Source organism: Suhomyces tanzawaensis (genome assembly GCF_001661415.1).
Source record: "Suhomyces tanzawaensis NRRL Y-17324 unplaced genomic scaffold CANTAscaffold_1, whole genome shotgun sequence".
Lineage (NCBI taxonomy): Eukaryota > Fungi > Ascomycota > Pichiomycetes > Serinales > Debaryomycetaceae > Suhomyces > Suhomyces tanzawaensis.
In genome coordinates, this window is record NW_017963636.1 from 565,361 (window position 1) to 590,269 (window position 24,909).

At 45.3% G+C, this 24,909-nt stretch overlaps 11 protein-coding genes across 11 annotated transcripts; 7 read left to right on the forward strand and 4 right to left on the reverse strand.

The window, feature by feature from the left end:
- Nucleotides 1-134: 134 nt before the first annotated feature.
- Nucleotides 135-2,243, reverse strand: CANTADRAFT_8836 (ribose phosphate diphosphokinase subunit). Its single transcript, XM_020211439.1, has one exon. The coding sequence runs from the start codon at nt 1,789-1,791 to the stop codon at nt 562-564; it is 1,230 nt and encodes a 409-aa protein (XP_020066683.1). The 5' UTR covers nt 1,792-2,243; the 3' UTR covers nt 135-561.
- A 278-nt stretch (nt 2,244-2,521) lies between these two features.
- Nucleotides 2,522-4,082, forward strand: CANTADRAFT_24464 (uncharacterized protein). The gene has a single exon (XM_020207127.1). It carries the CDS (start codon nt 2,941-2,943, stop codon nt 3,796-3,798), a length of 858 nt encoding a protein of 285 aa, XP_020066684.1. The 5' UTR covers nt 2,522-2,940; the 3' UTR covers nt 3,799-4,082.
- On the reverse strand, nt 4,056-5,648 carry SKN7 (kinase-regulated stress-responsive transcription factor; the record flags this gene model as incomplete). Its single annotated transcript, XM_020210783.1, has 2 exons — nt 4,056-4,657; nt 4,925-5,648. 2 exons carry the CDS (start codon nt 5,646-5,648, stop codon nt 4,062-4,064), a joined length of 1,320 nt encoding a protein of 439 aa, XP_020066685.1. The 3' UTR covers nt 4,056-4,061.
- A 506-nt stretch (nt 5,649-6,154) lies between these two features.
- Nucleotides 6,155-7,117, forward strand: CANTADRAFT_42672 (endonuclease; the record flags this gene model as incomplete). The annotated part of the gene is made up of 2 exons (XM_020208916.1): nt 6,155-6,592; nt 6,728-7,117. Coding segments are annotated over 2 exons (828 nt in total), but the record flags the coding sequence as incomplete, so codon positions are not given.
- A 518-nt stretch (nt 7,118-7,635) lies between these two features.
- Nucleotides 7,636-10,482, reverse strand: ROT2 (glucan 1,3-alpha-glucosidase ROT2; the record flags this gene model as incomplete). Its single annotated transcript, XM_020209150.1, has 2 exons — nt 7,636-7,747; nt 7,814-10,482. The coding sequence occupies 2 exons, from the start codon at nt 10,480-10,482 to the stop codon at nt 7,636-7,638; spliced, it is 2,781 nt and encodes a 926-aa protein (XP_020066687.1).
- An 870-nt stretch (nt 10,483-11,352) lies between these two features.
- On the forward strand, nt 11,353-13,464 carry BRE1 (E3 ubiquitin-protein ligase; the record flags this gene model as incomplete). Its single annotated transcript, XM_020208686.1, has 1 exon — nt 11,353-13,464. One exon carries the CDS (start codon nt 11,353-11,355, stop codon nt 13,462-13,464), a length of 2,112 nt encoding a protein of 703 aa, XP_020066688.1.
- Nucleotides 13,465-14,428: 964 nt separating this feature from the next.
- Nucleotides 14,429-16,357, forward strand: BDF1 (chromatin-binding protein; the record flags this gene model as incomplete). The annotated part of the gene is made up of 1 exon (XM_020208687.1): nt 14,429-16,357. One exon carries the CDS (start codon nt 14,429-14,431, stop codon nt 16,355-16,357), a length of 1,929 nt encoding a protein of 642 aa, XP_020066689.1.
- A 440-nt stretch (nt 16,358-16,797) lies between these two features.
- DUS4 (tRNA dihydrouridine synthase) lies at nt 16,798-17,880 on the forward strand (the record flags this gene model as incomplete). The annotated part of the gene is made up of 1 exon (XM_020208688.1): nt 16,798-17,880. One exon carries the CDS (start codon nt 16,798-16,800, stop codon nt 17,878-17,880), a length of 1,083 nt encoding a protein of 360 aa, XP_020066690.1.
- A 1,204-nt stretch (nt 17,881-19,084) lies between these two features.
- CANTADRAFT_45801 (uncharacterized protein) lies at nt 19,085-19,459 on the forward strand (the record flags this gene model as incomplete). The annotated part of the gene is made up of 1 exon (XM_020209248.1): nt 19,085-19,459. A coding segment is annotated over one exon (375 nt), but the record flags the coding sequence as incomplete, so codon positions are not given.
- A 3,538-nt stretch (nt 19,460-22,997) lies between these two features.
- On the reverse strand, nt 22,998-23,573 carry CANTADRAFT_44265 (uncharacterized protein; the record flags this gene model as incomplete). The annotated part of the gene is made up of 1 exon (XM_020209081.1): nt 22,998-23,573. One exon carries the CDS (start codon nt 23,571-23,573, stop codon nt 22,998-23,000), a length of 576 nt encoding a protein of 191 aa, XP_020066692.1.
- A 338-nt stretch (nt 23,574-23,911) lies between these two features.
- Nucleotides 23,912-24,097, forward strand: CANTADRAFT_35233 (mitochondrial 54S ribosomal protein bL34m; the record flags this gene model as incomplete). The annotated part of the gene is made up of 1 exon (XM_020208625.2): nt 23,912-24,097. A coding segment is annotated over one exon (186 nt), but the record flags the coding sequence as incomplete, so codon positions are not given.
- Nucleotides 24,098-24,909: the final 812 nt, after the last annotated feature.

A 24,909-nucleotide genomic window follows, 5' to 3' on the forward strand; every position in this document is an offset into this window, starting at 1 on the left:
CCCACTCCAGTCACATAATGAATTATATACTTGTAACTGCGATTGTATGGTCGTAGGATCTACTAGGAGCCACAACACTCCGGTCGACTGTGAAGTCCTGCTCGCTCTCCATATCCCTCCAAAACGGCTACACTAATAATTCCTCCTGTCAATAACTTCCCCAGAATGGTGACTAAAAAGATGTTTACCTCTTTAAATCCCAGTCAACATTCGTCACATACCATTTAGGCACACACCTTTCGTACCTGTTACTCAAAAATGGACACCTACTCTATTTATGGGATAAGTAATAATCATACCTCTTACTTAAAACTCTCCTACACTTATCATAGACTACGTCTATTAGGCTATATAGTAAGCTAGCCCGCTAGCTGTTGCTGTCTCCTGATTCACCGAGCTAACACCCGCTAAACCAGGCTACAGACTTTGATATACCAACGCTCCGTTAGTCCCATAATCCTATATTCTCGAAACGAGGGATTAAAGTCCTGCGACCCGGTGGTCGCATCGTTGGATGTTTACAATCACCTTCCGGTGATGCCAGTCAAACGTTTATTGGAATTATTCAATGGCAGCAAGTGAGTCAAACAACACCGAAATAGACTCTCCGAAGTGGTCCCTTCTGATGCACTCGGCGAAAATTGGGGACACATCGATCACCGTAAGCTTGTCGGCGTACTTTTCGATCCTCTCTTTGCCAATAGGATAGGTGTTCGTGACCACGATCTTGTCGATACACGAACTTTCGGTCAAGGACTCCAAGCACAAGTCGCTAAAGACACCGTGGGTCCCCACGACGTAGACAGCCTTGGCTCCACAGTTCAATCTCAAGTGTTCTGCCGCAGCGATGAACGAGCTGGGCTTGTCGATCATGTCGTCCAAGATGATAGCCACCTTGTTCTTGACGTCACCAACCAAGGTGATCAACTTCTCTTGGCTCAAGGAGGTGGGCTCGTCTTCGTCGTCGGAGTTGCCGGCGTCGTAGGAGCCTCCCAACACGTCACTGTCCAAGATAGCTTGGCGTTCCAAGTGGCTGGCGTCTTGCTTGACAGCCTGTTCCTTGGCAGGGTAATCGTCGTCCACAACGTGACCCTGGACAATTCTGGCGGTCTGAATTTCTGACACGATGTTGTCGTCCTCGTCGTCCTCATTGACCGACTGCTTCAAGGCCTTCTTCTTGGAGTACTGGTCCTGGGTACGACGTCTGTCAGTGTGTATCATGGCGAAGTTGATCTTTAAAGAATCAGCCAATGCAGTGACTCTTTTAGTACCACCGGGGTTTTTGGAAACCACCACTGCATTTTCCCAGTCGGAGATGTTATGACGGATCCATCTGGCCAAGGTGGGGGCGCCAAACAAGTTGTCGACGGGCTTGGTGAAGAAGCCTTGCATCTGTGACGCGTGCAAGTCCATGGAGACCACATGGTCGGCACCAGCCATCACCAACAAGTTGGCCAACATTCTGGCGGTAATGGCGCCTCTGTGCTTCTTCATCTTCGACTGCTTGGAGTATGGGAACTGGGGAATCACCGCAGTGATCTTGGAGGCAGAACCACCACGACAAGCAGATATCAAGATCAACAACTCCATGATATGATCGTTGATTTGCGGCGACCCTGATTGGATGATATACACATCCTCATCTCTGATGGATACACCAATCTGCACCGACGTTTCTCCGTTGGAGAACTTCTTCAAGGTGCAAGGCGCTGGTTCCACACCAAGCCTGTCACACACCAATTTACCCAATTCTGGGTGGGAGGAGCCCACGAAGACCTTACACTTCCGCATGGTATTGTTTGTAGTAGCACACACCTTGGAGGAGAGAGTTGTAGATAGGTTCCAGTGAGAGCAGGAACTTGTGTTGATTAGGTGAGTAAGCGAACCCAGTTGCCCCACAGTAGTGATATAGTGTCGAATATGGACTCTCTCTTGAAAGAAAAGTAAAGAGTAATTACTGCAACGGTAAAATTTTTGGCGATGAGTCTGTGTGCAGTTGCGGGTTGGGCCGCGGAACGGTGCCTAGTGGAGCTGGCTGCGAATTGGCTGAAAGGGGCAGGTTTGAGTGGTGTTTGGACGGTGGAGNTGCTGAAGGGAAAGATAACGACCAGTACACTCTTTTGAAGCTGTGCTTGGGGCCGTATTGGTGGTATTAGTGGGATGCCCCCCGTGCGGCTGTATGCAGGTCCAATAATCAACGTGCAACTTGCCAACAGTAGTGCCATGTGGTGGGTCGTTCCGTTCTACCTATTAGAGCCATTGGCCATTACAAAGACTACAAGTTCAATAACGGGTCCTGTGCCAAAATCGGTGCCTCGGTGCTATTTCTCTACTTCAAAGACTGAGTGCTGACTTAGCAGGCACGGTGCAGTATCGTCTGATAACCATCTCTATAGTTACCTTAACATTAAAATCGGGTGATTCTATAAATTAAAAACGATAATACTTAATTATTACAATTGTTACCACTGGTAATGCCGAATTATCCCATACCCTGGAATAACTGTAGTCATGGAGATATCTATGATGACTGAAAATGCTTGTAGTAATTGCAAAAATAAAGTCACGACCAATGCAAGGGCAAGGCAACCGGATTGTCAATCATATCTATGGTATGCTGTCCTATAATTTTATAAAACTATAGTTTTGTGTCTTGTCTTCATATTATGGTTGTCCTCTGACTTTCTACGACGCTAGCTCATGGCTACTGCCCAATAATGCTACATTGGGATTCTCCCTGGTCAAACAATTAAGGACGCTTTTAAACAAGATGTGTATAAGTAATACATCCCGAGATAGCCAACTGGTAAGATGTCAGTCCTTTGTCATCTAGGCATATATTTCCTTTGTCGCATTTTACTACGATTTTTGTGATGTTGTAGTGCTCACATAACCAAACCTATCTCATCTGAGCTCCTGCATACACCCTTGACCATCAGGATGTCAGAATACGTGGAGAACTATGAGCTTGAGAGGCCATCTGCTGCAGAGATCGAGACATTGGCCTGCGATGAGAACGTCATAAAGACCATAACCAAACTACAAGCTTTTCAGTCCCAGCTCCATGCCTCCAAATTCATCACAGAATGCCACCAGTCGTTACATCCCATCAAGCCCAAAGTATCCAGAATACGATGCCTTGCATTGGGATCGCCAGTGGGTAGCAAGAACGCATTGTATCAGCTTGCATTCTTAGCGGAACTTGCCAGTTTCTTGGGAATAAACGAAGTCTCGGTCTACGATCCTGTATTCACGAAGACTGACATATATCTCCTCGAGAACCACTTGAAGTATTCCGTGACCAAGGGTGGATTTGGCAAAGTACAGGACCTGGAAACGTTGTACTTCATGCCCCATGCTCCGCTTGAATTGACCCAGGTTTTGCTAGACTCGGAAAAACCGCTCTACTTCTTGGGCAATGATATTCTTGCTCACACTGATCGATACACCAAGGCAAAATTGCATGACAAATACGAGACAATCAGCTTGCTTGTGCACTTGAGCGAGGATAAGCCTAAGGAGAAGTCAGCCGACGATTTCACTCCTGTTTCGAGAAGGAAAAAGAAGAAGAATGTATTTGTCGAACCGGAGATCAATTACGATTACACCAACAGTTACTTGGGAAAATTACAAATGACAAGATACAAGGAGAGCTTTAAGAAAGACTCAGACTGGGGAAACTCGTTCTCTGACTTGGCACTCCATGTGATTGAGCCAAGGTTAGAGTCTAATAGGAAGGATGACGTGGACGCTGATAAGAAGGATGAAGAGACTAAAAAGTCTACGCCAGAGCTCTAAAATGAGTCTTTCGTAAAACAAGATATGACTTAATACCACACTTAAATAACTTCATGCTGCAGAGATCTGACTTTGATATTGTCCAATAATTCATAGTAGAACCGCATCAGGTTGCAGAACAAAGCCAATTGTTGAGGCTTGTTTCCAGCTGTCGCCCTATTTGACTTGAACTTACAGAATAAAAGTTGTTACTCCAATTATACATTTAATAATACAAACCGAAATCAAGATGTCTAACCATAGAATATTTGTTACATTGCCATTTACAGTAGTCGTTGTTTTTTGGCAACGACTTCCGGGTCCTGTTTTATAGGCTGGGTTAAAATAATATCCTGCTGACCAGGTTGAAGGGTATTAAGTCCTGGTGAAGGGTTAGCTTTGCTGTTAGCGGTATCGGAGATATTGGTTGTTGGTTCGGCAGACCCATTGTTGTTTGCTGCCTTCATTTCATCAGTCAATAAATGTTTAGCCAAGATAGAGTATAAGTCATCCTTAGTGAATGGTTTGGCCAAAATATCAGACATTCCGTTTTGCAAGTAGTTGACCAAATCGTTATCTTCGATATTTCCTGTCATAGCGATTATCGGGGTCTTCGTATCAAACGACCGGATGACGCTTGTTGCAGTTGCACCATCAAGATTAGGCATCACGATATCCATCAATACCAAATCGTACTTGGTGTGCTCAACCGTAGATATAGCATTAAGTCCATCTGTAGCAACAGTGACTTGACAACCATATTTGACCAAGAATTTTCGACACAATTGGATACAAACATTGTCATCTTCCACCAATAAAACGTGGAATTTTGGATTGACCAAATTGGTAGTAAAAACCTGAGGCAATTGGCCAGACAAACCTGCCATAGGAGAGCCAGAGGTAGAGTTAGCTAATGGGGAATGAGGCTTTGGAGTCATGTTATCATTCGAGGGCGGGGTGGGTTTTATGTAACCTGGGGCAGCAAGTTGGCCTGCGGTCGCACTGGGAGGAGCAGCAGTTTGAGTTTGGTTGGTTGCTTGCGGAAGGGCTATCCTGTTTGGTGGACTTGGAACAGAATTGATATGGCCCACTGAACCCGTATTAGAATGAAGGGATTGCTGTTGACTCAATGGTGCACCTCCAGTACTAGGCAGTAAGTTATGTTGAGGAACTTGAAGACTCACCAAAGATGGATTGGGGAAATCCAATGGAGGTAATTTTATTCCTGCTTGAACAAGACAGTTTATCAAGATGTTCATGGACCGGTGATATCTTTCATCAACAGTGTTTAATGCCACTATGCTTTCTATGATTGTTTTATACTTGGTTTGCAAAACACTGATTTCTTTCTGTAACGCCTTGTTATCTGCCTGCAAATATTCTATTTGTTCTTTCATGTACTGCTGGTTTGCAGAGATATGGCTGATACTCTGGCCAGAATTGAGGGGTGCCAGACTGGCCTCTGCACCATTCACCGAGGGCCCCTTTTTGTTGCTGGGGCCCTTACGCTTGATGTTCTCCAACGAGTCGAGGTCGTTGATTCTGAAGTCGGGATGTTTGAACTCCCATGCATCTTCTCCATACGGATAGTTTTGTTTTTCCTCCGTGGACACCTTGACCTTGTGGAAGTCGTACTTGTTCAACTGCCTGACGAAACTGGCAAAGTTGCTGTGCTTGAAATGGCGGGGCAAAATCTCCTTGGTGAACTCGTTGGTGTTTAGCACCACAAAGCTGTCACCATTGTGAGTCCATCGGACGACATCCTTGTAGCCGTCTTCCTGTAGCATCTGGAATAGTTTCTTGACGAAATCGTTGGATCCGCTGAAGTTGGAGCTGGCAGTCAGCCCCAGTGAGAAAGGTAGACCCGACATGGTGGCAGGCTGTGGGTTGCGGTGTCGATAGTCGGCAAAGGATGTGCAGCGGCTGATGGCGGTGAAAAGGTTCCCTCAACACACACGTCTTCGTCTCCAATCACCGGGATTTATACAGGACAATGGCGGGGTGGAAGTGGGGAGGCTGTGTGGGATGTAGAGAAGGACGCTCGTGAGGACAAAGTGGGTGTGGCAGGAGCGTGAATGTGCTAGGACTTGCCGGATGGATATGTGGGCTAGTGACTGGTAGGACAGTTTGACTATCATGAGACAGCCTGCATGTGGGCACGACAGCGGGTCGTGCGCGGCAGCCGCCTTGCCAGTGGGCATTTTTCTGGTGCACAACGCCTCCCTGGTGGGGGGTCATGTGACGCGCAACGCCTTGCCTACGCCTGGTCAGCCAGACGGTGACGAGGGCGAGGATGTCTCACAATGGAGGGCAATGGCGCCAGCACAGCATCAGCAGTATGGATGTTGTGCCACCGTCGGTGCCCAGTGGAGCCAAGGTACACGTGATCCCCCGGTTCTATGCAGTCTACCTTCTCCAGTCCATTCCCAGGCCCCAGTCGTTCTATGTGGGGTCCACCCCCAATCCCGTCCGCCGTTTGCGACAGCACAACGGCGAGTTAGCAGCCGGCGCATTCCGGACCAAAAGGAACGGCGCCAGGCCGTGGCGGATGGCGGCAGTGGTGCACAGCTTTCCGTCTAAAGTGGCTGCCCTCCAGTTCGAGCACGCATTGCAACATCCTCACCAGACCCGCCACATAGCGCCAGGGAAGAGAGTGACCACCTCGCGGCTGGCAGGAGGTTCGCTCCACCACCGCCTCGCCAACATCCGCTTGCTCGTGGCAGCGCCGTTCTTCCGCCGCATGAGCCTCCTGGTGGCGGTGTTGCACCCACCGGTGTTTGACGCCTGGCAGCTAAATAAGTTTGCATCGCCTGAGGTGGCCGGCTATAGTGGCGAGTTCTCCAGTTTTTTTGGTCGCGACTGCAAAAGCAATCTGGCCCCAGCTGACGACAGCAACCAACAATGGGGACCTAAACAAGCAGGAGACGCCGACAAATCATCCCCTGCCGAGGCATCCGAGTCCACCTGGGGCTTGTTTGTCCAGGCGCAAGACTGCCGGTTGCAGGCAGCCAAGTCGGTGATTTTGGCGCTGTCGCCCTCATGTGCGGTTTGTGCCAGATTGATCGACTACATTCCCGATCATGTCCCAAATCTAGACACTCGCGATCGGTTAAACGCCTATTTGGCGAGGAACATGCCGCTTATCGCAGTGTGCCGCCTGGACGCATGCCGGCTGACGAGCCACTTGTCTTGCTTAGCCAAACAGCAGTTGGAGGGCTCCAGTGACGGCCAAATAATCCCTGTGACTGTCGATTGTGCCAGCTGCAAAACGCCGATGAGGTGGACGGAGCTAGTCCACACTGCCACCCACTTGCGGTACTACGCGCTATGGGACCATCTTAGCATGCCCTCGCAGGCAGAGTAGGGTGGAATTCTCGGGAGCCCATCCTTGCGATAATGCGTAGGATGCTTGAACAGGGAGCAGTATGAAGGTTGGACTGAATCAGCCAAAAAAGAAGAATCAGGCTTCCACAAGAAGTGTGATTTTTTGGGTCTGCTTATCAGCTTCGTACCCCACCTACCCTACAAACTATATATCCGTGGGGTCAAAATAATATGTAAGTACGGATTTTACGAAGTATTTGATTAGTTTCGTCTCTAATCCTAGGTATTTTGATAGGTTTTCATTTGACGAGTTAATGTCGGGTATTCTGTGTCTCTTGTATGCGTTCACAAATTGCATCTTGTATCTTGCGTAATTCATCATGTGGCTTGCAAATTCCATTTCAAATTTCTACGTCACTCATCTAGTGAATTTTGATATGTACAAAGTAGTTCATGAGTTTACGCCTCATATCTTGTTTATTTCAAACTATTTCGTGATTGCGTCTAGTGTTTTGCGTATTTCGATGGCAACCTTCACAATTCATCATGCTCGATCTCCCTATCGTCACTGATACGAATTTCCCACTTGGTGTTGATCTTGAGCTGTGGCTTATGAATAACAGCCTTATGACCTGAGACCTCGATCCTACCAGTCCATTCCTCGCCATTTTGGGCTATCTTGATGGCAGTGGCTTGAATGGGGGTTGGGGACAACAATGTGATTTTCTCAATTTCAAGACCACTCAAGGAGTCAAGATACTTGGCACTGGCCAGAACAGAAGTTCCTGAAATGAGATTTGAGGTCGAAGTGAAGGCAACGTTGGCGTACTCATCATTGGAATACAGGAAAGATTCTCCATCATCAATGTACAAGCTTCCTGACGCCTTTCCCTGCGAATCCAAGGCGATCACCAAGGAGTATGGATCGTTTTTCATCAATTTGGTTGATCTTCTGTATCTATTCTTGAGTGCAAGAATTGATCCTCCTGTAAGTAACATTGGAATGTCATTCAAGGATACAGCCTTGGTGATGTAGTGTGCTGCCTTGGCACGGTAGATCTTCACTTCATCCAATTGGCCATTGGTGTAGTCGTAATGGACTTCATCGTTAGGAATATAGATGCTCACTTCTGTAGCACCTTCATCAGTAACAGGTTTCACCAAAATTCCAGATCCTTCAACTGCCGAGCCACCAATATAGAACTGGTCATCAATGGAATAACTGTCCAAGTTATCAAGGTGGTCATAGAAGATAGGTCTCATGACTGGTGTTCCAATTGTGGAAGACTCGTAGAAGCTGGTGTAAATAACAGGAAGCAAAGAATATCTCAACTTGATTGCATCCCTCATGATTGAGGTGTATGGCTCACCAGCAACCCAAGGCTCACGTCTTCTGGAATCGATATGAGCATGCGCTCTGAAGAAGGGGTACCAAATACCGGTTTGGTACCATCTGGTCAACAACTCCTTGGATGGATTTCCGAAGAAACCACCAACATCGGCACCAGCAAATGGCATTCCCGAAACACCAGAGGTCAACACCATAGGAATCGAGATTTTCAAGTATTCCCACTTAGACATATTGTCACCAGTCCACATGGCAGCTGTTCTTTGAGAGCCCGCATAATACGCTCTAGTCAACACAAAGGGTCTCTCTCTGTTGGTGTTTCCGATCTGACGCTTAGCCAATGCATTATAGGTGGCTTCATGGAAGGTCAAACCGTACACATTATGGACAGAACGGTGCTCCCAGCCTCCATAATGAATATTATCCCTTGGTGACGAATCTTCTGGACCATTAAAAACCGAGGGTTCATTCATATCGTTCCAAAGATGTATGTTGTCCGATTCACCACCCATGAAGTGATTTTTGGGACTCCATTCAAATTTGGAATCCCAGTAGCTTTGTGAATTAGGATTCATTGAATCTACCCAAACAGACTCACCAGGCCAACAATGACCGTGGTAGGAAGAATTGGTCTTATCATTGATTGTGATCTTCTTCGAAATCAAGTCCTTGCTCACAGAGTAGCCAGTTTTGATGTGTGGGTCAACAATAAATACCAAGTTTCTACCAGTATGATCCAATTCTGACAACATCCTCTTGGGATCAGGGAACTTTTCATTTTGCCAGGTGAAATATTTCTTTTGATCAGCGTACTCGATGTCTAGCCAAATCGTGTCGTAAGGAATTTGATGCTCATCAAACTTGGCATTGATGTCCAAGACGTCTGTCTCATCGTTGTAGTTCCATCTACATTGATGGTAACCTAACGAGAACATTGGGGGCAATTGAGTATTACCTGTGATGGAGCCGTACTTCTCATTGACCTGCGCTGGGGTGTCACCAACAATAATCAAGAAGTCCAAAAGACCGTTTTCAGAAATCCAGTGCGAGCTAGAGTCCTCAATGTTACTGTTTTTGTCTATATCGATGAAGGTATCAGCGCTGTTAATCCAGAACAATGCAGCTGTGGTGTCTGGTTTGACTGCCATCAAAAATGGGATAGTTCCATACATGGACATCCTAGAGTCTGTCTCGTACTCAAAAATATCCACATTGAATAGTCTGTATGGCAGGCTGCCTGTGGTGTCTTTCAAATCTAAAGAGTCCGCGTGTTCTGGGATCCCATACAAATGGGTAAATCCTTTGAAAGCGAAATCCAAACCAACAGCTTCTGGTCCAAATGGCAACGAGTCCTCCTTGGAGCTGTGAAAACTGTCCTCAAACATATCGTAATCGCTTTCTTCCGGTGAAAGATGATTTTCAGAGTCATCTGACCTGGATCTCCAGTGTTCAACATTCAAGAGATTCTGGTCGTTAACCACAACAACCGGTTCTCCCTTCTTCAGCACAGTAATTTTCACCGGATAGAAATCAATTTGCACTGACAAATCTTGACCGTACTCGAGACTAACTCTGTTCTTTTCGATGGTGTTCTTGACATCTTTCTGGTATGGTAAGTCGGCTAAAAATGCCCACTTCGAAGTCTCACTATATCTCTTGGTAGAGTATACGTTGGGCACGTTTATGCCTTTTCTGTTTTCGTCCACAGTCACCCTAACGGTGTTGTCCAAAACCGAAATTTCAAAGGGCAACTCAACCGTGGCATCATTGGGAAGCTTCTTCAAAATGGTTCCAATGACGCTGAACTTGCCAGGATCGGTTCCTAAACCCACACTGGAGCCCTCGATGTGATACTGTGGAATATAGTTTGCGTTTTGGCGGACTTGGCTTGCAAAGTGCCTGTTTCTATGGCAGAACCCAGCCTGGTCACAAGTCTTGAATGTGTGGTCCTTTACGGCAGTGACAAAAGACAACAAGCACAACAAGACCCACCAATTGGTCCAGCCGACACAATTGGTTCGGTGGATGTGCATTTTGGACTGGTGGTACGTTTGCCTAAAACCTTTTTGTCGTTAGACCTGAATATTTAGCGGTTGGAAGACAAGATCGTTGATCCTAACGGGGTGGGATGATCAGTTGGAAGCGATGCTAAAGAATGAATTGGGGTCGTCTGAGCTATCAGTCCGAATCGAGCTATCTCTGCTTGCGAAGATTAAACTTACGATAGCCAATAAATCATCTGGGTATGTACTTGCCAGGAATCAGCTTTGGAACCGGTCGTGCGCAGCAGTCAGCTAGTTACTCAAAAGCAAAGTAAAAATCTCCTTCACCGACGACAAACTGAATCCGAAGAAGAATGAATCACTTGAGGTCGAATCACACCCCTGGCTAGTTCTGGACGTGAAATGTCATCCACCACCCCTATTGCGGCTGTTTCTGACAGCGCAGAGACTGGATCCAACCAGGACTACAGGTTAAGTCAGCCTAGTATCGAAACAAAAAATCTATCTAGGGGTCTACCACCAGTATATTCACCGCCTCGTGTTTCTTACACCCCTAGACACCCACTTTTGCCCGGTTTTGCCATAGGGCTTCAGGGTGCCAGGGTGTAGATACGGTCGTGTGCAGATTACAAAACATAGTCTGGAGAATTTTTTTTGTTCGAAACTACAACCCACAACTTACGCCTTAAGGAGACCATCAGTCGAACGCCACAGACTTACAGCCCCAGAGCATCGACTTCGACCCTCCACATCCCTGCAGTCTAAAAGTTGACGCGTTCTTTCAAGCGCAATTAGGTGCCACAGTTCAAACACGCTCCACGGCCATAGTCACATTTCACCCACACAACTGCAACAACGGTCCTTGGCGACAGTTGTGCTAGTCCGAGAGACCAAGTTATCATGGCAGCCATAGAGGATAGGAAGCGGTCGCTTCCCGACGCGGATACACACGAAACAAAGAAGCAGAAGCCTTTGAACGTGTTGAGCGAAGACGGTCCCTTGACGCAACAAGACGTGGTATACTTCCAGAAAGAAGCTATATGGCGCCAAATGGAGATCTACAAGCAAAAGGCCAAGTTGATGGCACGCGATCTCCAGAAGTACAAGCGCCAATACGAAGCTAACGAATTGAAACTCAACATCCTTGACTTGTGGTATGAACAGATTATCACCTTGTTCAACGGAAAGATAGATACCGAGAACTCCGAACTCAACGAGAGCTTGTTGATCAGAGTCACCAATAATGATGAATCGTCGTCCATTGATGATGTCTTAGAAAGAAGAAGAGTTCATTTGTTGAAAGTGCTAAGTCCCATCATTGACAGCTTGAAATCGTCTGCTCTGGAGGAGTCTCGGGAATTAATTAATAAGTTAGAGAAGTTGAATTCAGAGTTGACCTCGGCTAAGGCTTCCAACGAATCATTAACCAAGACTAAGTTGGGATTGGAAGAAAAGGTAGAGACCCTACAACAAGACATATTGAACTTGATAAAAGAAAAGGAGAGGGTCAACTCCAAGACACTTCAAAGACTTGATGGCAACAGCAATAATGATGCTAATGGTACCGACGAAAAAGAGGATGCCCCCAATGGCCAAACAGAAGTGAAACAAGAGGTCAAGCTTGAAAAAGATGCCTCACCAGACGCCAAGCCAGTCGATAACGAGGAATATGAACAGTTGACCAGTCAGCTCGAGGAATTAAAGTCAACAAATGCTTTGCTCACCTCTCAAATCCAGGAAATAACCGATAAGAACAGCAAGTCACAACTCGAAATTCTCCTGTTAGACACCAAGCTTCACAACTTGCAGGAGGCCGACTTATCAGATAACATGTACTATAAAAACGTTGTGAAAAATAATAGAAGTTTACAAGATCAAATCATGAAATTAACCAAGATTAATGATGCTAATATAACCAGATTGAGTGATTTGGAGAGCAAACAAAATGACTTGAAGCAACTGATTTCCAAGCAATTGGTTGAAGAAAACGAATCATTGAAGGAGCAGCTCCATAAAAGTGAAGGTGATTTGGTCCGGATCAGAACTACCAGAGATGAGTTAATATCGAAGCAATCCATATTGAAATCGCAATTGGAAAACCAGAAGACCAATGCAGAACTAAGCAAATTAAACCAAGTGTTAAGCTCTCGGATTGAACAGTTAGAAGCCGAGCATTTGAGTAAATTGACCGAGGATAATAGTAAATTGAGTGAATTATCCAAGGAAGACTTGATCAACCGAGTGAACATCTTGAGCAATGAGATGAAGGAAATCGAGGCGGCGTTCAAGGAAACCAGAGAAGTATCATTGAAGAAGTTGACCGGTGCCATCGACCAAGAGAACCTTGTGAAGAAGCTCACTATTGAGAAGACCAAGGCCGACCAAAAGTACTTTGCGTCGATGCGGTTGAAGGATTCGATCCAGAGCGAAAACAAGGTGTTGAAAGCCCAGGTCAACAAGTCGCAGGACTTGATCAAGAACTTGAACGAGTTGGAAAAGAACTACCTCAACAAGGTGGATATTTTGACCAAGTCCATCAATGACTACAAGACCATCAAGGAGAACTCGCTCCAAGAAAATGCCCAGCTACAGGACAGCGTCAAGGGGTTGAGGACCAGCAAAGAGTCGTTGGAGAACGAGGTGAAGAAGCTCACCAAATCGCTTGAGGCGCGCACTGACGAGAACAGCCAGCTCCAAGCGGAGGTGGCCCACAGCAAAATCACCATCAACAAGTTGGAGAAGACGTTGAAGAGCACCGAGAGCTTGCTCAAGAAATACAAGCAGAACAACACCTCGTTGATTCTCCAGGAGGACGAGCAGCAGCTTGAAGCGTTGCGGTCCATCGCCAAGTGCTCGGTGTGCTCCAAGAACTGGAAGGATACCGTCATCAGCGTGTGCGGGCACGTCTTCTGTCACAAGTGCACGCAGGAGAGATTGGCAGCGCGTCTCAGGCGGTGTCCATCGTGCAATAAGGGCTTCTCAGCCAACGATTTATTGACCATCCATTTGTGAGGAGGCGTGAGAAAGGCGCCAAAAGCTTGGTGGGGATCTCGTCACCGGGATCCTTGTGAGCTGATATGTGTTATAATGTACAATAGTTGCTGGTAGACATGCCATACCATGTGTAGGTGCTGGCAGCGCTAGCCAGCAGGGAGCGGTGCCGGTGGTGTAACCTGTAAACTGACCTTACGCGGGTGGTCATCGCCAGCCCCCGGTGCTGGTTGAAAAAATCACGCACACGCGTCCCGTACCCGTTACCCGGCCACATTCGGTGGCAACGGCACAAAACGACACGTCGCCTGCGAGCATGCCGGGCCAGCCAGCATCCCCTATTCTTTTTGAACATCACTTCTTTTGGACAGGCGTCGCCACCAGCAAGCCCAGACAGTTGAGAATGACTGCTGGGGCCGGTGTTCCCATCACCGCCACCATCACCGTGCTCCACCTGAAATGAAATTGTAGCCCAGCAACCTCCGTTGGTGCTGACCTGGCCTGGCCCCGTCCTGGGGGCAAGTCGTGCTCGACTCAACGTATCGGGATTGCCTGGGAGTGTATGCGACCAGTATAAATTAAGAGAAATTCCCAATCGATTTTTGGGAGTTGAAAGCCTGTAAAAATTCTGGAAAAAAACCGGTTTAGGCGATGCGATTGGTCATTTGTGTGGTCTAAAATTTCTTTTTCTCCTCATACTATTATTGCCGCCGCAGAACGCTGATTACAGGTTAAAATCCCACCGCCGCCGCACTGCCCTTACAGGTTATCCCCCAACTTACACCTTGACCTCAATCTCAATTTTTTTTACGGTTTAGATCGTGCGACCGACGCGATTTATATATAAAAAACATTTTTGCACTTTTGACAACCCATAAATTGATAAAGTTTGTTTGCGCGCCCCTGCCACCCCTCCTGCATACACTCCTGGTCCCCATCCTATTTAACCGGTTGAATTGGCTGCAAACTTGCTACCTCCATCATCATGTCTGAAGTACTCCCTGATACTAATACTCCGGTCCAGACTCCATCCTCCGACAATAACTTCTTCCACAAGTCTGACGACGATTCTACCGTGATTCACAAGTCTCACCCCACCAAGGGCGCGGAGCCTGACAAACCACTTTCGCCTCCCAACCCATCCCCCAGCCCTGAGAAACACAAGTTGGACGATGATGACGACCACGAAGTCAAGAGAGTAAAAATCGACGAAGACCCCGCGCCTCTCCTGCAGCCAGACCCCGAACCCCAACATGACCCCTCCATCCACGGCCAGCCCCCAGCTGCCAGCTCCATCCAATTTTCTGAACCAGCACCAAGACCTCCCCAAGAGCCTGACATGGACAACCTCCCCGAGAACCCCATTCCTCCCCATCAGACCAAGTTTGCCCTCAACACCATAAAAGCAATCAAGAGACTCAGGGATGCTAACCCTTTCTTGCATCCCGTGGACATCGTCAAGCTCAACATCCCCTTCTACTACAACCACATCCCAAGACCTATGGACTTGTCCACCATCGAGAGAAAGATCAACTTGAATGCTTACGAAGATGCTCACCAAATCGTTGAAGACTTCAACTTAATGGTGGCGAACTGTAAGAAGTTCAATGGTGAGGCGGCTGGTATTTCGAAGATGGCCGACAATATACAGGCCCATTTCGAAAAGCACATGCTCAACTTCCCCCCTAAGGTTCTTCCTTCTAATGCAACCATCAAGAAGGGTGGCAACAAAGCTGCAGGCGGCTCTCCACTGTCAGCCTCATCAGTACCTGTGACTTCCAAAAGAAAGGCTGCTGTAGATTCTGAGTTTTCCAAGCGTGATTCAGTGGCTGCCCAAAGGCCAAAAAGAACCATTCATCCACCAAAGTCCAAGGAGTTGCCTTACGATGTCAGGCCCCGCAAGAAAAAGTATGCCACCGAATTGAGATTCTGTAGTCAGACTGTGAAAGAACTTATGTCAAAGAAGCATATCAATTATAACTTTCCTTTCTTGGCACCTGTGGACACGGTAGCCTTGAACATCCCTAACTATGGTGAAATTGTCAAAGAACCAATGGATTTAGGCACAATTCATACCAAGCTTGCTAACAACCAATATGAGAATGGTGACGAATTTGCTAGAGATGTTCGTTTGGTATTCCACAACTGTTATGCATTCAACCCGGAAGGAACAGATGTCAATATGATGGGTCATCGTTTGGAAGCCATTTTCGAAAAGAAATGGGCAAACAGACCAATCCCAGAGCCAACCCCAGCAAACTCTGATTATGATTCTAGTGAAGGTGAATATGATGACGATGATAATGAGCCAGAAATTAATGAAGCTATGTTATCGGAAGTTCCAGCTATCCAGTTTTTGGAAAACCAATTGATAAGAATGAAAAAAGAATTAGATGAGTTGAAGAAGGAACACTTGAAGAAATTGCGGGAGCAACAAGCTGCAAGAAAGAAGAAGAAGAGAGCTAAGAAGGTTTCCAGAAGAAAGAACTCGGTGGTCAGTGGTAGTATCGGCACCAGTGGACCCGTTGTGACTTATGAAATGAAGAAACAGGTCAGTGAAATGGTTCCAAATCTTTCAGACAAGAAATTGCAATCGCTCATCAAGATCATCAAGGATGATGTTGAGATCAACAATGAAGATGAAGTCGAATTGGACATGGATATGTTGGAAGACAGAACCGTGTTGAAGTTGCACAACTTCCTCTTTGGTAAGAAAGCAGCAGCCAGTATGGCCAAGAAAAAGAAGAAGCCAATCTTGGGAACTGCCGACGACGAATTGGCTCACTTGAGAAGTCAGCTTGCGTTGTTTGACGAAGACCAAGGTGGAAGTGCCAGTGCTGCTTTCATGAATATTGGCAACGATCAGGAGTCCTCGGAAGATGATGTTTCATCTGAAAGTTCCGAGGAGGAATGATTGGTCCCCGCCAACCCTGTAAAAAGAACCAGCTTTTTGGTTTTCATTTAATGTTCTTTTAATGTCATTTTCCTGGCCCAGGTTTCTATGTACTATAGCAGTTTAAGCGACTGACTCTTTCTTTCACCACTAATGTATAATTAAAAGAATGTCAATGCTGATCATTGCCTGTAGATAGGTTCACCATCCTGCTGAAATCCATACTAGAACACTGCCCTGTGTATCTTCCTGGTCTGCGGATACCCCTTCCCAATTAGGAAATGCTATCCCATTTTTTTCATCTTATCAAGAGTTGTCCGTTAGCCAGACCCATCCTTTGTACCATAGACTTATATAAAGGGCATTCTATTTCCAGCAGGTTAGCCGCTTTATACACGTGTTAGCCCAGCAGACCACCCAAAGCCCATCTCGTATTACTTAAACTGGTTCCATAACCTCACATGTCACTCACATCAAAGCTCGATGAGCTCTCCATCAACACTGCCACACCAGCACCTACGTTACCAGCAAGGAACCCTGAGCACCGGCCCATTCACATCATCAAGAACGCCAAACGTGTGCTCGGACGGCCTGCTTTTATTGCTGGTCCTATGGTAAGATACTCCAAGCTTCCATTCCGTGAACTTGTCAGAAACTACAACACAGACATAGTATACACGCCCATGATCTTGGCCAGAGAGTTTGTACGGAACGACATCGCACGGATCTCTGACTTCACCACCAACGACAGGGACCGTCCAGTCATCGTGCAAGTTGGGTGCAATAACGTAGAAGATTTGCTCAAGTTTGTGGAGATGATCCATCCATATGTGGATGGTATAGGCATCAACTGTGGGTGTCCCATCAAGGAACAGGTCCGTGAGGGTATCGGAGCTGCGCTCATGACGGAACCAGACTTGGTTGCAGCCATGGTTAAGGCTGTCAAGGACAAGTATGGCGACCGTGTTTGTCTCGAAACTAAAATCCGTATTCACGCAGACATCAACCAAACGGTGGAATTTGTCAAGAAAGTAGAGGCCAGTGGTGTCGACTACATCACCGTGCACGGCAGAACCAAGAATACCCGATCGTCAGTCCCAGTGAATTTGGAAGCCATCAAAATTGTCAAACAAACGGTTCAAGTGCCAGTGGTGGCTAATGGCGACTGCTTCTCGCTCCAGGACGCCTACGACATTGCCGAATACACGGGAGTGGATGGTATTATGGCTGTGAGGGGAATATTGGCCAACCCAGCACTTTTTGCCGGCTTTGACAAGACTCCCTGGGGAGCTGTCGAGTTGTTCTGGGACTTGGCCACCAGCTACGGGTTGCCATTCCGTATTACCCAGCATCACTTGTCCGAAATGATGGACAAGGTGGTTCCCAGAAAATTTGTCAAAGAAATGAACGAAACCAGTTGTCTCATGGACATGATCGACTGGTTTGACAAGAACTTCGTATTGCGGAGAAGAGGCGAAAAAGATTTTGCTACTAGAGTGGATCCGGAATGGAGGGCCAATAGGGAGCAGGCTGCACATATCTAAGAGAAGGATTTTTAACAAGTTGTTCGATTTTAAGATTTGCTTATTTCCACTTCATGGCTGATCATTTTATAACAGTGTCTACAGAAGAGTGATGGCCAAATTAGCGAGCGATACTCCTAGGTGCCACACAAATGGAAAGATAACCACCCCACCAATTCCCCATAGCATCGAAGGATCCACTTCAAAAGTATGCTTGCTTTCATCCCAAATTGCATTGACAGGACTATTTATAGATCGATCACCAGACCGGACCAGCTACTATGGTGATTTGCACCATGACTAGCTTGGTAGTTACTACTGTTAAATATTTATTACACATAATACATCACGACTCATTACCCTAAAAGTCTCCTCTGTAGCGACATACTTGACATATATAACACATTACGCTTCGTTACCCAAAAAGTCCCGGTTTTGAAGCGAGATACTCTTGGTCTTGTTGTTAACTTTGTAGATACCGACCAACTGTTGTGCCAACTCAAACATATTGTTACGCAACGAGATCACAATGAACTGGGCATTTTTAGTTCTCTCTTTGATATAGTTGGCCACAATCGAGACATTTCTGAAATCCAAGGCAGCATCAATCTCGTCCATTACATATAATGGAGTGGGTTTGTATTGATGGAGAGCGAAAACCAATGCCAAAGAACTAAGAGTCTTCTCACCACCAGACAAATTAGAAATATTCTTCCAGGATTTCTTTGGGGGCATAACACTGAACAAGATACCTTCAGAGAATGGGTCCAATGAATCAACCAACTCAAGTTCGGCATTTCCTCCCATTGTGATCATACGATACATATCTTTCAACGTCATCGAAATAATATTGAAACCTTCCATAAACTCATCCAATCTCTTTCTCTTTAACTCTTCACAGTAATTTTTGATCTCGTCTCTCTGTTCAACAGAAGTGTTCAAGTCACTACGCCGTGTTTCGAACTCGATCTTTTTGGTTCCATACTCCTTAAGCACTTCAATATCCACTTTAATGTTATTCAAAACATTCTGCAATCCTTCGATTTCCGTATTGATCTCATCAATATCAACTTCATCGATTTTGGATTCATCTAATTCTTCAATAACGGCTGCATTGTAACGCACTTGTTCATCCTCTTCCATCCAAGAAATGTATTCAGTTGGATCACGGACAACCAAAGCTTCTAGGCTCTCTCTATCGGATTCAATATAGCGGCGACATTTCTTGAGAATAGCATTGTATTTCTCCAACTTGTTATTTATCTCGATTTCAATTGATTTGAACTTATTGATCTGTTCATTCTTCTCCTCCAACTCAGTGTGGATTCTCTCTAATTCACTTTCGTGCTCATTACGTGTTTCCTCTAAGGTGGACAAGTTTGAGTCAACCTCTTTCAAGGCTTCGCTTTTCTCGGCGAATTGGCCCTGTATCAACTTCAATTCTTGTTGGGCAGACACTAGTTCTTCTGCCGACTGCTCAATGGTTTTGGTGTACCGCTTGATGTCATTCTCCAACTTCTTAATAGCCATTCGATCACCGGCAGTTTTCTCGGTAATGATTTCAATTTTCTGTTTAATTGAGTCAACCTTAGAGTTTTGAACTTTCAATTCAACACCTCCAGCATCCATAATTTTCTCTTCTAATGCTTTTATTTGTCCTTCTAGGTCACTCATTTGGGACTTCAAATTTGACTTCTCTGCCTGTAATTGTTCAATCTCTTCAGACTTCATTTGAATTTTATCATCATACTCTTGGTTAGAGTTGTTACTCTCGTTTTCAGCGATTAAGGTCTTGCAGACAATCAGGACTTCGCGCTTCTCTGAACTCAAAGCCTCTATATCTAGTTTCAATCTGGAAATGGCAAATTCGGTTTCTGGTTTGAGGTCTTGCAACTTTCTTAACATTGTTTCTTTCTCTTTAAATTCATTTTCAGCAACTTCAAACTTGGATTCCATCTTGCTAAGATCACTCTTCATCAAGTCAATATCTTCAGGACTAATATCCATAGCATCACCACTGGATGAATTAGATAATCTCATCCCACCCTTTGCAAAGTGGTTTCCACCACCGGACATGGTACCAGATGTGTCAACAACCTTACCATCTAGAGTAACAACCTTCCATCTTTTAGCACCATAGGCTACTTTTTTGGCTTCGTTTAAATCAGGAGCAACCAATGTATTATATACTTTGCTGTAAAACGCAGGAGCAAACTTTGGATTGGTGGGCCGTATCAAGTCAAACAATCTTTTAATGGTTTGTGGATTACCTGGTGTATGAATTGGTGACAAATTAAACTGCCTTAGCTTGTTCAAGCAAATAAAATTAGCATAGCCCAACTTGTTCTTTCTCAAGTAGTCAATACAAGCTTGGGCTGTTTCAACTGTTTCAACGACAACGGAATCTAATCCTGGACATGCAGTTGAAATTGCAATATCATACATATCATCAATTACACCTAAATCACCCAACCTTCCATAAAATCCCTCAATACGACCAGATTTGGCCAATCTCATTAGACTTGAAAGAACTTTATTTTGGTTTTGGTGTTTACTTAACGAATTGACTGCATCCTGAGTTTTCTGTCGAGTGGCCGTGAGCAGTGATCTCTTTGCCTCTAATTCTTTCCTGTCATAAGCACACTGTTCTTCTCCCAAGGCTATTTGCTCAATAATTTGAGAAAGCTTATCTTGAGATTCTAGATACTCGGCTTCCTTTTGTTTACCCTCCTTTTTGATGGCAGCGAGTCTTTCTTTCGCCTCATTTAGTTGTCTGGAGATGTTAAGCTTTTGTGACTGTAACATTTCAAGTTCAGATTTCACCAACGCCAAGGAATTTCCGTTTTCTTTGAGTTTATCGTTCCAAGGTTGCAATTTTGTCTGCAATGACTCGATCTGTTTAGTGAATTCGGAGGTTTTTGCAGTAAGACTTTTTCTGATCTCATCTAACTTGGACTTTTCTTGCTCCAAATCATTTTCCAATTGCTTGATCTCACTCTTAAATTGAGAAGCAGCATCATTATTGTTTTTCAACTTTGATGTAGCTGATGAGAGCGAATGTTCCAGTTGTTCTTTATTCTTAGTAATCTTTTTTGTCTTATTGGTCAAGTTTTTATTCTTTTCCTCTAAAGCAACGGTTTGCCTGTTTATTTCTTTTTGCTTCTTAGAGAGCTGGGCAATTTTTGAGTTAATGTCTGAAATTGCATCCTTTGCTGCTTCTTGTTGCTTCAAAAATTCGTCCATTCCACTTAACAATTCAGAGTTTTTGGCCTTTTCTATCTCAAACTCCCCGTTAAGCTCTGTAACAATCTTCTCATTATCCTGGATTCTGCGTTGGTTCTCGAATATGCTTACTTGAAATTGTATGGACTGCTTATTTATCAAGTTCTTTTCGACTTCCAAGAACTTTAATGCTTCATTCTTTTTATCCTCCAACAGGTCTTTATCTTTTTCAACCAACTCGAACCGGTTTTCTTTTTCTACGCAGACTTCATTCAACTCATCGACTTTAGTGAGATTTTCTTCGATGAGCTGTTTGTAGTGCGAGGTTCCTATGATATCTTCAAGGTATTCAAGTAACCCATCATCATTCTCTCTTTCAGCCTTTGCTTTCATTTGGGCAATTGACTCAACTTCACCTTGCAAAATTAAAAATCTTTTATGATCTAAATCAACGCCCTTATCTCTAAGAAACCTGGTTACCTCTGTGTAGTTGCTGAGAGACCCATTAATATAGTACAGTGATTGATTATTCTTAGTGGCTTTTCTGGAGATTATGAGGCTCGAGTCCGGTATCACTTCCGCCTTGGTCTCGTCTTCATCATCGTCGAGAACATGATGGAAATGGATATCGACCTGACAGTATGCTAGTTTCTCGCCGCCTGAGGAGTTGTGGATTAACTCAGAAAGCTTACCTTGTCTCATTTTCAGTGCTCTGAAACCAAACACGAACAATAAAGAGTCGATGACGTTAGATTTACCACTACCGTTGGGTCCAACAACTGCGGAGAACGACGCGTTAAACGGGCCGATCACCTGGGTTCCGGCGTAAGACTTGAAGTTTGTAAGCTCCAACTTGTTGATTACCAACCGTGGCTCGTTTTTCTTGACTGGTATGCTAGCGATGTCACGTCTTTTAGAAGGCGATTGGAGCAAAATTGTGGACAGTTGTTGTGAGAAGCTCAAGGTGCTTTTGGTATCCTGGGTAGGAGCAAGCGAGATCAGCACTGGCTCCAACTTGACCTCAGACCGGTCTTTAGCAGCTGACTCTGAGTCCACGGAGGTGTCGCTCTTGGGGTTGTTCCCCAGCTCGGGGTGCTCAAACACCTGGTGGGTATCATCGTTGTCCTCTTCTGGAGCTCTTACGTCAGAAACGGAATGGGGTACCTCCACAGGCACCTTTTCTGGTTCCTGCTCCTCAGAATCCGAGAGGAACGGGTTATCTAGCACTGACTGGTTCTCTTCCTGGAATGACTTGTTGGATCGCATGGAGGCCTCGGGCTCCGACGCCGATTGAAAGTCGCTGTTGTTGATAAACGTGTCCTCGCTCTCACTGGCAGGCACGATCGGCTTCGACGACCTGGCACGCTTGATCCCCATGATGAATAGGCGTGTGGTTCACGTCGATGACTAGATCGATGTAAACATCAGTGGCGCGAAGGCACGACCACGCGCTTGCAACCATCGTGGGGCAGCCGCGCAACACTAGCAGCCAATACGGAGGCTACTGTTAGGCAATTGACTGCCCCAAGCACATCTTGGAGCCATCCAGTTGTGAGTGGCCAGAGGCTGGAGGTGTTGGAATCCGTAACTGTTGACGAATCACAGAAAGCATACGCTGGCGTTGATTTTTATGTGATGGATTTACGCATCTCCAGCATGTTTCTATCCATAGCACCACGGGAAAGCTTGACAGTGTTGCTCAGCACCAACATAGACTAGTCGTGAAGTCCCTTGATGAAACGCTACCATGGCACTATGAGGTATTACATTGGTCAAGGAGCTACGTTCGGTGTGTTGCACTGCGCTTCAGTGTCAACCCAGCTCCTCAGCATGTCAGATCGAAGTATACATATATTACTATGGTACAGTCTATAAGCCAGCTATTGCTATCACCAGTCTTATCAATGCAGTGACGATTAAGCATCGTCGGACTTGGACTTCTTGTCCTTCTTCTCCTTCTTCTTCTTGTCCTTCTTCTCCTTCTTTTCCTTCTTCTCCTTTTTGTCCTTCTTGTCTTCCTCGATCACAGACGCCTCGGTGGTGTCGGCATCAGCAGCAGTCTCGTTGTGGTTGTCTTCTTCAGACTTGGGTTCTTCTGGTTGCTCGTCATCCTCGTCGTCCTCGTCGTCAAACTTGATCTTCTTGTTTTGGGGCTCGCTTGCACTATCTTCAAACTTGGTTCTCTTGTTGGACTCGAGTGCTGGCTCGGCAGCCATGGGGGGCAAGCCTCTCAAGTCTCTTTGCACTCTCTTCAACTGACTCAAAACAGCACCGCTGCCAGATACGTTGGACAAACCAGTGGAAACTGACTCATCCTGTGGAACCGTAGTGCCTGGAAGGGCATTGGCGATGGCTTCACTGGCACTGATGAACTCTGTCAATATAGTCTCGGCATCATCGTTTTTTATGGAGGTAATTTGAGTCACATGTATCTCAGTAGGCGTGTTAACTGCAGAAGGAATAGCTCTCCTGACACGGGTGGCTTGGGACATGTTGGCTGGTTCTATCTACTAATGAGCATCGCCAAAAATTTATTGAGATGTACCTTGAAGTGCATGCTGAAAAGTACGCTGTGATCGTTTTTGGTGTAAAATCTATCTCACGCCGAATTTTCACCAAATCCATACCACTCAATCAATCTTCAAAACTGAGAGTCACTTCCAATATGTGGGCTTTTTCCAGCGTACTCAGAGCCAATACCAACTCCATCGTGAGAAGCTCCACCCGTGGTTTTTCCTTATTGTCACAACCAACCACTTCGTTGTCCTCCAGATTGAACACACCATACGTCAACAGGTTGAGTAATGAAATAACACCAATAACCGGCCCTTCCAACGCATTCCAGTCTTTACTTGGACTCATACAGAGACGTTTCAAGTCGAGAGGTAACACCTACCAACCCTCCACCTTGAAGAGAAAGAGAACTTTTGGTTTTTTGGCCAGATTGAGATCCAAGAATGGGAGAAAGATTTTGTCAAGAAGAAAGGCCAAGGGGAGATGGTATTTGACCCATTAGACTAGTAGTCTTTCCGAAACATTCATCACATATCCCACCTAAAAACACTTATCCTCCGATATCAGTGTATATAGACCCGGTGTTCATTGTACATATAGAGCATAATGCTAACGAACTTAACTAAGGGAAGCCACTTGATTTCATATAATATGAAATGAGCATAATTGTAGAATCGCTGTAAATGTTTGGCCAATAGTTTTCCAAATTACTTAGTACTATTTTCTGGTCAATTTCTTCAAATAAAAGTCGAAAATAGCTATAGAAAAACTTGTTCTATGAAGCTGTTATGATTCGCTTTAAGGTGTACTTTCTAACATTCTGTGCAATATCCGACTAAAATTGTAATAATTAACTGAAGGAATTAGCTAGGGGGCATCATTTTTGTCCTTCCTGTCTGTTACTCTATCACAAAACGCTTGTAGAAATTAAAATATTCTACGTATACAGTGTTTCCAAAGTACATTCGAACCCTCGGCCCGGAATTGTTCGTAATACGGGCAAGCCAAATTTCATAATACGGGCCGGAAAATTTCATACTAAGCTTCAATTAAAACTATACCTCCCGTAATCATGAAACTGGCGCTAGCAAACGGTTAGCACTGTAGAAGATGCACATTGTTGGAATATACAAGGATTTCTTTATTTTCCTTCCTAAGTAAAAATTTCTGAAGCGACCGGAATTCTGACAAAAAATAATGCTCTATGTGATTGACAAATATACTAGAATATATCAATCATGGATATTAATGCAGTTAAATTTAACGATAGGTACGTGGATGGTCTAGGAAATAGCTTTCCTTTAGAGCCCGAAG